The sequence below is a fragment of the Myotis nattereri genome (genome assembly GCF_964212035.1).
Source record: "Myotis nattereri genome assembly, chromosome: 12".
NCBI lineage: Eukaryota > Metazoa > Chordata > Mammalia > Chiroptera > Vespertilionidae > Myotis > Myotis nattereri.
The window spans coordinates 67,226,201-67,238,431 of NC_138087.1; the positions used below are offsets into that span (position 1 = coordinate 67,226,201).

Consider the following 12,231-nt stretch of genomic DNA (forward strand, 5'->3'; position numbering starts at 1 on the left):
GTATGTAGCTTATGGCATTAGTAAGGGTCAGTGGGCAGAACCTAGAGGTAGCACCAGAAAAAACAGGGCCTGGCCAGAGCCATCAATACGTTAGGGCAAAGGGGACAGTTGCAACGTGGAGGCATCCAGGGGTCATCCCGGGGGACTGTGTGGTCACATCTGTTTGGCCATGACATCTATTCTAGGAGTATCATGTGGGCCGCCTGCATGGCCAAGCCACAGAGCCCTGGCACAGTGAGAGTGCAGGGTGGAGGGTCAGGGCGGTTGTCTTGCTGTGGACAGGCGGCCTGGGCGGCCATTGGGGTGGAACCAGGGGCCCAAGCTGTGGGGAACTAGAGGGCAGACAGGGAGAGAGCCACTGGTTTGGACAGATCACATCTAGCAAATGGAACCACAGTCCTGTGACCATTTTCTATTGCTTGACCACACTAAATGCTTCCAGGCCTGGGATCAGGGGAGGAGCACAGTACCAGAAGTAAAGTCCAGGGGGCGCTCTTGGGCCTCTGTTTCTTTGTGAATGACCACTTACTTCCCTACCTGCCTCCCTCGGAGTGCTGTGAAGTAATGTAGGTGAAAAGGCTTTGACAACTAGAAAGTGTTAGGTATTTGAAATGTGGTCACCACACATTTCAGACTCACAGCAATTGATAAAATATTATCCTTTCTCCTTGGAGTTCTCTCTTGCTTTTTTTATTCATATCACTTGTTAAAACACTTATTAGTTTGAGTTTCATACACCTGAATTAACTTGGAACCCAAAGATTTGGGGACAACATATGGTTCTGCTATTGACTTGCTGTGTGATGTTGCATAAGTCACTTAATTTCTCTGTGCCTCAGTTTCCTCAACTACCTTACAGGCTTGTTGCCCAACTCACATGAGATGAAGATTATGCAGGGTTCTGCAAACTGTAATAATGTTCTGTGCATGTGCAGTATGATGCATTATTTCTTTGCTATGAAGCCTCTTTTACTTGTAGCTTGGGCCTGGCCCAGACTGCAGCATTCCAGGACATAAACCCCAGCCAATAAAATTACATTTATCTTAAACATGTGACTGTGACCCCTTTCCAATCATAGCCACAATAACTACTTGGGAAATCGTGATGGTCCATAGCAGCTGCTGGCATAGCTCGGGCTGTGGGCAGGTTTCCTGTAATGTGTTGCCTAGGAACGTGGCCGCCCTGTCATTCTGGCCTTTCCCCCTGTCATTTCCCTGGCCGCCCCCAGCAACATATCTTCATGTCAGTCTTCTTGAGGGCAGAAGTGTGACCTTGGCTTAAACAGTGAGGTCTGTCTGGGTATAGATGATTCATGTGGCAGAAATGCACAGGCAGAGGGAAAGTTTCCAGCTCAGCGTTCAAGAACATCCTATCCCAATTCCATTGCTCGGTCTCTATCTGCCTATAGCTCCGTGTCTAATTCTTTCCTTGGCCGTGACACCCCCCCCCCCCCCCCCCCGCCATGTCTGGAGAAGACACCTTCCCTAGATCCTCAGGTGCTTCTCCTCTTTCTTCATTGTTCTTGTGACTTCTTCCTCCCACTTCAGCCCCAGACAGCCCATGGGAAGGAGGGGAAGAAACAGTCTAGGGGTCTTGCAAGGCCTTGGGTTTCGTTCTCAGATGCCCTGGGTTTGAGCTAATCCCATCTCCTCCTTCCAGCACTTCTAGCTGCAAGCTTGGCAAGTTAACCTCTCTTTACCCCAATTTCCTTATCTGCAAGTAGAGATACTATTTGTGTCTACCTCACAGAACTGTTGTAAGATTGAATGAGAGAAAGCCACATGGAACATTTGGCACAGTAAACACTTAATAAATGACAGTTTTAATTATTATACCACTTGTTATTTATAACAACAGTTCTCAAAATTGTCTCTGAGGAAGCGCCTTGAGGTCATATGAAACCATGAAATGGTCATATTTTAAACATAATGGAACACCAGTGTTCCTAGGAACCTAGTTTAAGAACCAAGTCCTTAGCCTAGTGTTGGTTGCCTCCCAGCCTGGCTCCAACCTCACTTCCCTATACACTTCCTGAACCTTGCAGGCTCACCAAATAGAGCCAATTCCTGTCTCTTGGACATAATTTGTGTTTGTTCTCTTCTGTCTTGGCCTGCCATGCTCTCTCCTATTCTTGTAATTTTGTTGGAAGAAATCCAATGCTTTCCAACAAGATACTGCTCAAATTCCACCTTCTCTGTTAAGCCTTCCTTGACCACTTCTGATATTGGGCTTTTTTTCCCCTTTGGACTCTCACATACGCCCTGGGTACTCACTGAGACGAGCTAGTTGTGGGGTATGTGGGTATGGATGTGCCCTTAAGTGGTACAAAGCAGAGTGGGGAAGACCAATATGTGGGAATTACAATTCCTTGTAATAAATGCTGCAAGAGGGTACGTGCAGAATGCTGGGAGAGCACAGAAAAGGGAGTCACTAACTACCTAACTCAATCAGGGAAGGCTGCTCAGAGTAGGAGATGCTTAAGCAGGAGCTTACAGCATGAAGAATTCACCAAGCAGGAAAAGGTGAGGGACACCATGCTCTTCTGGTTTCCCTCCTGCCTCTCAGCCCCTTCCTCTGGACCTGTCAGTGTTGGAGATTCCCAGGACTCAATACTCGGAGAGCTCCCTCTTATCTACAATCACTCTCTGATATCATCCAGCCCCAGGGCTTTTAAGGATCAGCTATGTGCCCTTGACTCCTAAATTTGTATTTCCAGTCTTGACCTCTCCTTGAGCTCCAAACTGGTATAACCAACTGCACACTTAATCTTCTTTCTTGGATTTCTAGTGGGCATCTCCCACTTGACATGTCCAAAATGAAACTCTTGATTTCCCTCTTGAAACAACTCTCCATTGTCTTTCCTGCTTCAGTACATGAATAGCATTCAATTAGTTGCTCAGAACAAAAATCGGAGTCATCCTTAGTTATTATTTTTCCTCCTTTCTACATGCATTCCATAAGCAACTCTTGCAAATGGGCTTTAAAATGTAACCACTTCTAACCAGCTCCACTGCCACTCTCACAGTCTAGGCCGCCATCACCTTGCACTTATACCACAGCAGTAGCCTCCTAGTTGATGCCCCTATTTCCACTCTTGTATCTATAGCCTCCTTTTCTCACTGTAACCAAAGTGATTCTTTTAAAACATGTCAGATCAAATTACTTCCCTTGTGCAAACTCACCAATAGTGTTCTCGTTGCATTTAAAATCCTGGCTCCTTACCATGGCCTACAAGATGCTGCATGATTTGTCCATTGTCTTTTTACCTAACCTCATCTCCTACTCCTCACTCTCACTCTTGCTCCTTGCTGTTCTTCAAAAGTGGCCTTTGTTCTTGTTGTTCATTCAGCCTGAAGTGCTTTAGCTTAGCTCTCCAAACCACTTATTTGCTCACTTCATTCAGTCCCTGTTCATATATCACCTCTTGAGACTTTTGCTTTTGGTCATGATGGAGTAACAAAGACTGGACCTATACATACAAAACCAATACATTAAAAAAAAAAAATGCCAGACCGGTTTGGCTCAGTGGATAGAGCGTCTGCCTGCGGACTGAAAGGTCCCAGGTTCAATTCCGGTCAAGGGCACGTACCTTGGTTGCGGGCACATCCCCAGTAGGAGGTGTGCAGGAGGCGGCTGGTCGATGTTTCTCTCTCATCGATGTTTCTAACTCTCTATCCCTCTCCCTTCCTCTCTGTAAAAAATCAATAAAATATATTTAAAAAAAAAAAAGACTGGACCTAACCCCCTGCAAACAAGTATAATACCAGACAAAATGCATGAAATAACTGTTTTAAGACTTTGAACAATAGACAGCCCAGCACTGGGATCCCTGAGGAAGAAGGGAATAAAACTATAGTGGCCTTGGTTTTCTGTTTGGGGCAATTTCTGGAACATTGGCCCAGGGAGAGAAAAACCTAAACAGACCCCTGTGACCTCAATGAGTTGAGGAAATGGAGATCAAATTTTGGGAAGGCTGAGGTGGCTGGAGTTCTGTGAGAAGAATTCTGAAAAGGAGGGAGCTAAGGTGTATGATTATGTACAAAATTTTTAAAGAAAATATGAGCTTAATGAAGAGAAAATGGAAGTTATTACTAGTAAAAAGAACCAAAATGGAACTTCTAGAGAGGAAAATACAATGACTGAAATGAGTATTTCACTGGAAGGGATTAACAGCAAATTAGACACTGAAGGAAAAATGATCAGTGAACTTGAAGACATAGCAATAGAATGTATCCAAAATGAAACAGAGATAGGAAAATGGCAGGAAAAATAAATGAACAGACCATCAGTGACCTGTAGTACAATAGCAGGTGGTCTAACATGTATAATTGGAGTTCCCTGAGCAGAAGAGACAAGGAATATACAGAAAAATGTTTAAAGAAATGGCCAAAGATTTCCAAATTTGACAAAAATATAAACCCCACAGTTCCATAAGCAACTCTTGAAGAAGCTTGAGAAGCTCCAAGTAGGATACATACACATACACACACATGCACACTCAAGGCTTATCATAATTAAATTATGGAACACCAATGATGATAAGAAAATTTAAAAGCAGCTAGAGAGAAAATAAGCACACATTGTGTTCAGAGTCATCCTTAGTAATTATTTTTCCTCCTTTCTACATCCATTCCATAAGCAACTCTTGCAAATAGGCTTTAAAATGTAACCACTTAATGTAACCAAAAAGTTCACATCAGAAACTATACAAGTCAGAAGACAGTGGGATGACCAATGTCACCTTAGAAAGGACTTCCCTAACCATCCCTATCTAAACCACCAGACCCTCCCTTTCTCCCACTGTTACACTCAATGTTCTTACCTTGCATTAGTTCATAATTCCCATGTTGTGTGTCTCTCTCCACTGGAATGTAAGCTCCAAAAGGGCAGGATGTTAAAACATCCTTTGCCTTGTTCACTGCTTTATCCCCAGTGCCTAGAACAGTACCTAGTATTTAGTAGGTGCTCATTAAATATTTGATATGTAAAATTGTCTTCCAGGCAAAATAGTATAAAGGCAGAGGGGAGTAAAGCATTCTAGAACTACTCATAGTTTGGCACAGTTGGAGCCTGAGATGTGCAGTAGTGAGTGGGGGAAAATAAAGCTGAGTGTGAGACAGATGCCAGACCATAGAGGAAATTGTAGGCCATGCTGTGGAATGTGGACTTCATTCTGTAGGTGGGGATTTTAGGCAGAGGAGTGTTGATATTCTAATTGCATTTATAAAAATACTGTGTCAGCCCCCTGTGCCTGCTGAATTAGAGGGGTGAGTTTGGGATCAGGGAAACAAATGGGAAAGTCCCAGTGCAAGATGGTGCAGACCTAATCCAGACTAGGAGCAGTGAGGAGAGGGCAGATCTAGATAGTTCTTGGTAGGTAGAATGTGCAATAGTTGGTGTGCAGGTAGATAGGAAGGATGAAGGAGAAATTTTTGCCTTGTGTGATTGGGTGGATAAGGAATACCGGGGGCAAAGTTGACTTTAGAAAGATGGTATGTTAATTATCTATTGCTGTGTAACAAATTACCCCTAAACTTAGCAGCTTAAACTAGTAAACTATTGTCTCACAGTTTCTGTCTAGGCCTAGCCAATTGCCTGTGGCTCAAAGTTTCTCACAAGGCTGCAGTGAGCATGTTGGCCAGGACTGCAGTCATCCCAAGCTCTTTCAAGCTCACTCATATGGCTGCTGGCTCAGGCCCCCGCTTCCTGCCCCCGCCTGTTGTCCCACCTGGGCCTCTCCATTGGGCAGCTCACAACACAGGCTGGCCTCCCTCAGAGTAAGCGAGCAAGAGAGTTAAGGGAATGCATGCCAAGGTGGAAGTCACGATAGTTTATAACCCAGTATTGGTAGTGACGTCCCATCATTTCTGCCCTGTATTCTTAGAAAGAAGTCACCAGGTTCAGTCCACACTCAAAGAGAGGGGATTATGCAAGGGCATGAACACCTGGAGGTCGGGTTCATTGGGACCTTAGAGGTTGCCGACCACAGATAGTGAGCTTGGAGATGTTTGATTTGAGGAGTCTGGGACCTCAGTTGGAATGCCCTGGATGCAGGAGGATGTGTAGTTTTGGATCTCAGGAAAGAATCCCCTCTCCTTGGAATGTAGCTTGGAGCCTTCACATTAGTGCTCTCCCCAACTTTGGAAGCTACCAGAAGTCAGAGATGAAGGCTAGAGATCTTTGAATCCCCAGGGACCCCTCAAGTAGGAGGTGAGCAACACATACGTGCTGACTGAATTACTTGGAGGAGAACAGAGTATCACATAATTGAAAAGGTCTCTCTCTTCTCTCTCTCTCTCTTACCATTTGACAATTCCTGCTCTTCCATGGAACCAGTGAGAGGACTCCCCCTTTCTAAGCTGCAGGTTTCTGGTCTGCACAACGCAGGTATTAGACTAGATTAGTAATTTTTTTTCAATGGAATTTTTTTCCTAGGAACCCCAGTATGGGATATAGGTAGAAGCTGATCTGATCTGGCCTCTCCAGTGCTTTCCCAGAAAGAAAAACACCCCGTTTTAAAAAACACTGGATCAAGTAAATCCCAATTTTCTGCCAGCTCATCATTCTTGGATTTTACGACAAGATCCACTCTAAGCTCCTTTCCGTTCTATGATTCTGTTTATTGAGATCCATTGGTGCAACATATTTTATTGAACTTTTGAGAAGAAAACAACTCATATTTCCTTGATCCTGTGAAAAAATACATATACTAAAGCTGACTTTCATTGAATATTTACAGTCAGGCACTGTGAAAAATACATTCTGTCTTTATTTGGTCCTGCTTCCCTGCTTCATGAGGGCAGGGACTTGGTCTAGTTCATCACTGTATTTCCAGAAGCTAAAATATCTTTCCAGAAGCTAAATATCAAGGTAAATGAGCTCCTAGAGGCTAAGCACCATACCGAGAGTTGTTTAACTAGAATGAGATACTGAGCTGGAACTATTTTAGCTTTCAATAGCTATTTCAATAGCTATTTTACATATGAATGAACTAAGGTAAGGACTGTTCTTATTCCCATTTTACAGGTGAGGAAACTGGAGCTTAGGGCTGCTAAGGAACTTGCCTGTAGATACACAAGTTAAAGGCAAAACTAAAATTTGAAATTAGCTCCTCTGGACTCCAAAGCCACCGATGCCATTTCCTGTCAGTGAGACAAGTAGGAAACTGGAAAGGGAGTCAGCATATGTTGAGTCATCATACCTCCTGTATGATGAACATAGTCCTAGGTACCTTTTCCTTCCATGATCAACTGCCCGGCAAGGTAGCCACTGTTATCTCCAATTACTAGTATAAACAAGGTAAATGAGCTCCTAGAGGCTAAGCACCATACCGAGAGTTGTTTAACTAGAATGAGATACTGAGCTGGAATTGCAGCCTAGGTCTTTCTGATTCCAAACCATTTTTCAACTACATGCATCCAACATCTTCAATTATAGGCACCAAAGTTTGGGTTCTGGAAAATACGCCACTGGCAGGTTCAGGTCAGTATGGCTGAGGAGGTTTTGTCACCCCTTCTCCAACATTCTATAGCTTTATATTCACGAAACCACTGTGTGTTGAACTGGAATGAGCCCAGCAGGCTGAGAAAGTGGGAATCCAAACTTCTAAGATGTAGCAAAAAATAAACATTGATGACCAAGGATGATAAATGTTGGTACAGCCCGCCATTCCCTGTGGCCTCATCCACATCACATGTCTCAGACCAGGTCTGAAGTTAGACGGATGATGTCACCAGAGTCTCTTAAAGGCCTCATCACTCATATCCACTTGTCATATATTATTAAGCAGATCTATAATACATGTAACATTTTCTACTGGATTACCATTTTTTTCCGTTTCATGACCAGGGAAAGAAAAATAGAGTGAGGATGACTTTTCCCAGCTTCTCATCCTTATTGCCCTTCTTTGAAGAATAACCTTGTCTTGAATTATCCCCCCAAATGGTCAGTTAGGCTCTGATTTCATTAATAAGGATAAAGCCACAGTTTAATAATTATCATTTAACTGATACATATTCTATCTAGACAAGTAAATGAATTTCCCCCATCTTCTTGAGTCTACAGAGGAGGGTGCAGCTATATCTTTTTCTTTTCTCTCCTTTATTCTCCACATTATTTTTTGAAACTTTGGGATTGCATCAATTATGTTATAAGCTTTCTATCTTATCACCTCCGGTAGAGATAATGAGAGGTCTCTTAAGAGCCTGACATCCTTACTGTCTGAGTCTGAATCTAATTAGGACCTGTGATCTCAAGGATGAGGAGGAATTATCCAGGTGCACGGGTGGCTTAGGGCTTGTAAGGAATTGAAAGAGGCTAGAAGAGGAGAAAGCCTCACCAAGTCAGCATGCTGGGTTCAAGGGCAGATGGCCAACAAATGGTTAGCTTTTGGAGTTAGCTCTGGGCGTGGGCCAGATTCGTGAGCATGTGATCTGCGCAATCACCCAGTGCCCCATGGTCAAAAGGGCTCCGTGCCTGGTTTCGTGCTCTGTTCTCACTATTGTGACATTGTTAATACTTTTTGAACAAGGAGCTTTGTGTTTTCATCTTGCATTGGGTCCCACAAATTATGTAGCCTGTCCTGGTTGGGTGTGAAATTCGGCTCTGTCACTTACTAGGGAGGCAGTCTTGGGTAAATCCATTGGCCTTTCTGAGACTCAGTTTCTGCTTCATGGAGAGTATAATCTCTACCTCAAATACACTGTCACATGGATTAAATGAGATGATGAAGTTACTGGTGCCTAGTAGGTGCTTAATAAATATTCCCTTCTCCTTAGCTAAGATGGTATATCAGAATCATCAGGGGAATTTGTTATTCAAAATACATTTGCCTGTGTTCCAATCTGGAAGATCCTGACTCAGAGGTGTGGATTGGGGATGCACAGTGGTTGTGAAAGGGGTCCTTAAGTGATACTGATATACACCCAAGGTTAACAAAGGTAGCCTTGGGTTTTCAGAGATCTAGCTAAGAAGCAACTTAATAGAGGAGAACAAAAGGAGAGGGAGAAGTTGATGGACTACTACTGATCCTTAACATAATGAAAAACCTGTTAAAGAAGAAAGAGGTCATCATCAGTAGCACTTCAGATGATGGTGATAGTGCTGCAATGCACTGTGGGAACTCATCCCATTATCAAGGCTCCTATAAAATGTTCTGCTGTCCATTTGGCTTGACAAGTATGCCCAGAGGAAGAGGGGCTGCGGACAAGAGAAGCCAGGGTCAAGGCCCAGGTTGGGGGCCACATTTCAATTTATTTTCACTTTACTGACCTTTACACCAACCCCAATTCCTGAAAAGAAATTGCAGCTAGAGGGAGTAATTCTGAATTATTTTTATCCTGTGCAGATTTTAGGCTTTGACATTCTTCTAATGAAAAATCTGAAGCCTATACTACTTGAAGTTAATGCAAATCCCAGCATGAGAATTGAGCATGAGCAAGAAGTAAGTCTTTTGAGTATCTCATTGAATATATTGCTGTACAGCTGGATGTTTCTGCTCTCTTATTACTCACTTGGCTAAACAAGATTCAGCATTCCCAAATATGCACAGCAAAGTTCTGTTCGAGTCTAAATAACTCCAGTTTTGTTGAGCTCTGAACATAGTCTATTAATGTAAGACCTATCCGACCTGTGGTAATTTCCCAGCATGCTGTTCTTCCCATTTTTAAGATCTGGAAATGTAGAAGCAGCTGAGCCTTTCCATCAGTTTTGACATGAACTAATTAGCCTCGGGAGATGAACTAATTGAAATTCTATGAATATGATTTAGCCATGTTGACATGCTTGAATCACTAAGATAAATAGTACATTTAACAGTGGTTGTACCCCCCCCCCCCGAAAAAAATATATTAAAAAGACTGGAAGGAAATACACCAAATACTAGTAATAGGTTTTAGGGGGATTATGTGGATTCTTTTAATTTTCTTAACTCCTTTCGATATCTCTAAATTTTCTACAGTGAGCATGTATAATTGTAATAATAATAAAAAAATACTACTATTCTTCCTCCTCATGCATCTTGTTAATTTGTAAGAGGAAACTGACATTTTTTAAAGGTCATATACAAGGAGCCTTTAAAATATTCGTATCTAGTTAACATAAGCAAATTCGACCACTGGGTACTGACAGTCACTTGATACTGAATCCCTGAGTGTCTCCACTGTAACATGGAATTCTTACCATTCAAGCTTTCTCCAGGGGTGTTTGAAAATGTCCCCAGCCTTGTCGATGAGGAGGTGAAAGTGGCCGTGATCAGAGACACCCTGCGCCTCATGGACCCACTGAGGAAGAAAAGAGAGAACCAGTAAGTGCTTTTTGTATCATCTATTTCTATCAGCACTGCTCCCCATGCCCTATGCAGCAGGTAAGTTAAGTTCTTGGAACATGCTAACGTCATGAGTGAGATTTACATATGAAATAATCGAATGAATCATTTTTTCATTTATGAATATCAGGCTCCAAACATAGTGACTCGGGAGATGGAGACTTGCCCATGAATTTCTAGCTAGCTGTTATCTGAATCTGAAAGTCTCACTAAAAGCCCACTTCCCCCTAGTGACGGGGTCTCCTCTTGCCCACCACTGTTCACGTGGTGTTCCTCTTTGAAATCCTCAAGCAGAGGGAGAGAGTAAAACAAATCAAAAGAGGGCCATAAGTACCATGGACGTGGTGAGTAAAGATTGCTTCCTTTTTATTTTCTTCACGATGGCTGCACTCTCTGCAGTATAAACTTTTCATGTCAATATTTGCAGAGCCAATTTATTGACTTCTGGTGCCTCTATAATATTCACAACAGTTATAGTTCCTGTCAGTCCCACCTACCCAGTGAACGTCATATTGGGATGTTGGTGAAAGCATGCCCCCCTCCCATGGAATCACCCCTGAAATGAATGACATTTCACTTGGGTATTTTGTTTGTTTTGCTTTCCCTAAATTCCTGGCTTCCACAAAATAAGGGTTGAGTAAATATCACTGTGGTGGTTTTAGGCAGAAAAATCAAAGACAGGCATTTCAAATAGCACTCCCTGTACCCCCGACAAATGAGATCGACCCAAATGCTCCCAGACAAGTAAAGCGCTTGTCAGCTATGGTTCAAGGCTGTGAGGAATGCTGACTTCCCTAAGCAAGTGGTGTTTTGCAGGTTCCTGGACTGCAGCCCCTCACCAACTGGGCTCAAGCTCAAATACTGTTAGAACCACCCTGCAGTACTGCCCTCCCCTTGGCTGCATTCTCAAATCATCTGGAGAGCTTTCAGAGGCACCAGTGCGAGGCGCCCCACCGCCCCCTTCTACAGATGTTGATTTTCACTAGCCGGGGCGGGAAGCCTGGCCACAGACATTTCTGAGGTTCCGTAGGCGACTCTACCATGCAGCCATGGTTGGCACCACTGCCCTGCAGGAAATGTCACTCTGATGGAGTGTTTGTCATACATACTCTGAGTCAGGCTGGGTGGTGCCTGCTTGACTGAGTTCCCCTCTATAGTGCACTTCACCGTGTGAGGTGCACACTGTCATTGTTGGCAAGACTCAGCCAAGGACAGTCACCTCTCATTTGCATGGGCCGAGCCTGCCAGATGTGGCTTTCACCCATTAGACATTTAAAGTGACAGCGTGGCAGGTCTGCCAAGTCCTCGGAGCAACTCAAACACTACGGCAGCCAGACAATGTCCATGTGTGCATGCTTGCAGCTGCGTTCTTTAGCCATCTTTAAAGAAAAGTGACAGATTAATGCAGCTTGGTCAGATTAATTGCAATACAACTCATTTCTCGAAAATCTATGATGAGTATCTAATGGTTATTGATCTCACCAGTAGAGATTAGGTCTTGAAAGACTGTGGTGAGATTTTGGTGGCATGGTGGTACAAGCTTTTTAAAGGTGACCTTGTTACATTAGCATTCTGGTTCCTTCGGTGGGTACAAGTTCAAAGGCCATTGCGTGGCCCCAGCCCTCTCAAACTCTGCCACCAAAATCATTTTTGCATTAAGTGGATCTGAACGTGATTTGCTTTCTTTTTCTTGTTCTAAGTGTTTGCTTTACCTCCTACACCTGGCATTCGTCATGGCTCACGTGAGCTGTGGATGTGATTTTTAGTAGCAGTGGGACACACAGCCATTAGGAAGGATGGGAAAGGCATTTACAACTTATTAAGTCATAAGTGGCAGCACTTCATCTTTAATTTAAAAAGCATTGACTTTTCTTTTAATTGATAACCAGGAGCAGTTTGAACTTCA

The 12,231-nt window shown here is 43.3% G+C and overlaps 1 protein-coding gene across 1 annotated transcript in view; it reads left to right on the top strand.

Moving 5' to 3' along the window:
* The window catches only part of TTLL11 (tubulin tyrosine ligase like 11), a gene marked incomplete at its 5' end in the record, with an annotated part of 187,369 nt that overhangs the window by 73,997 nt on the left and 101,141 nt on the right, over positions 1-12,231 (top strand). Inside the window, 2 exon segments of the mRNA XM_081103361.1 lie at positions 9,348-9,443; positions 10,189-10,304. Of these exon segments, the coding sequence (XP_080959487.1) occupies positions 9,348-9,443; positions 10,189-10,304 (212 nt within the window).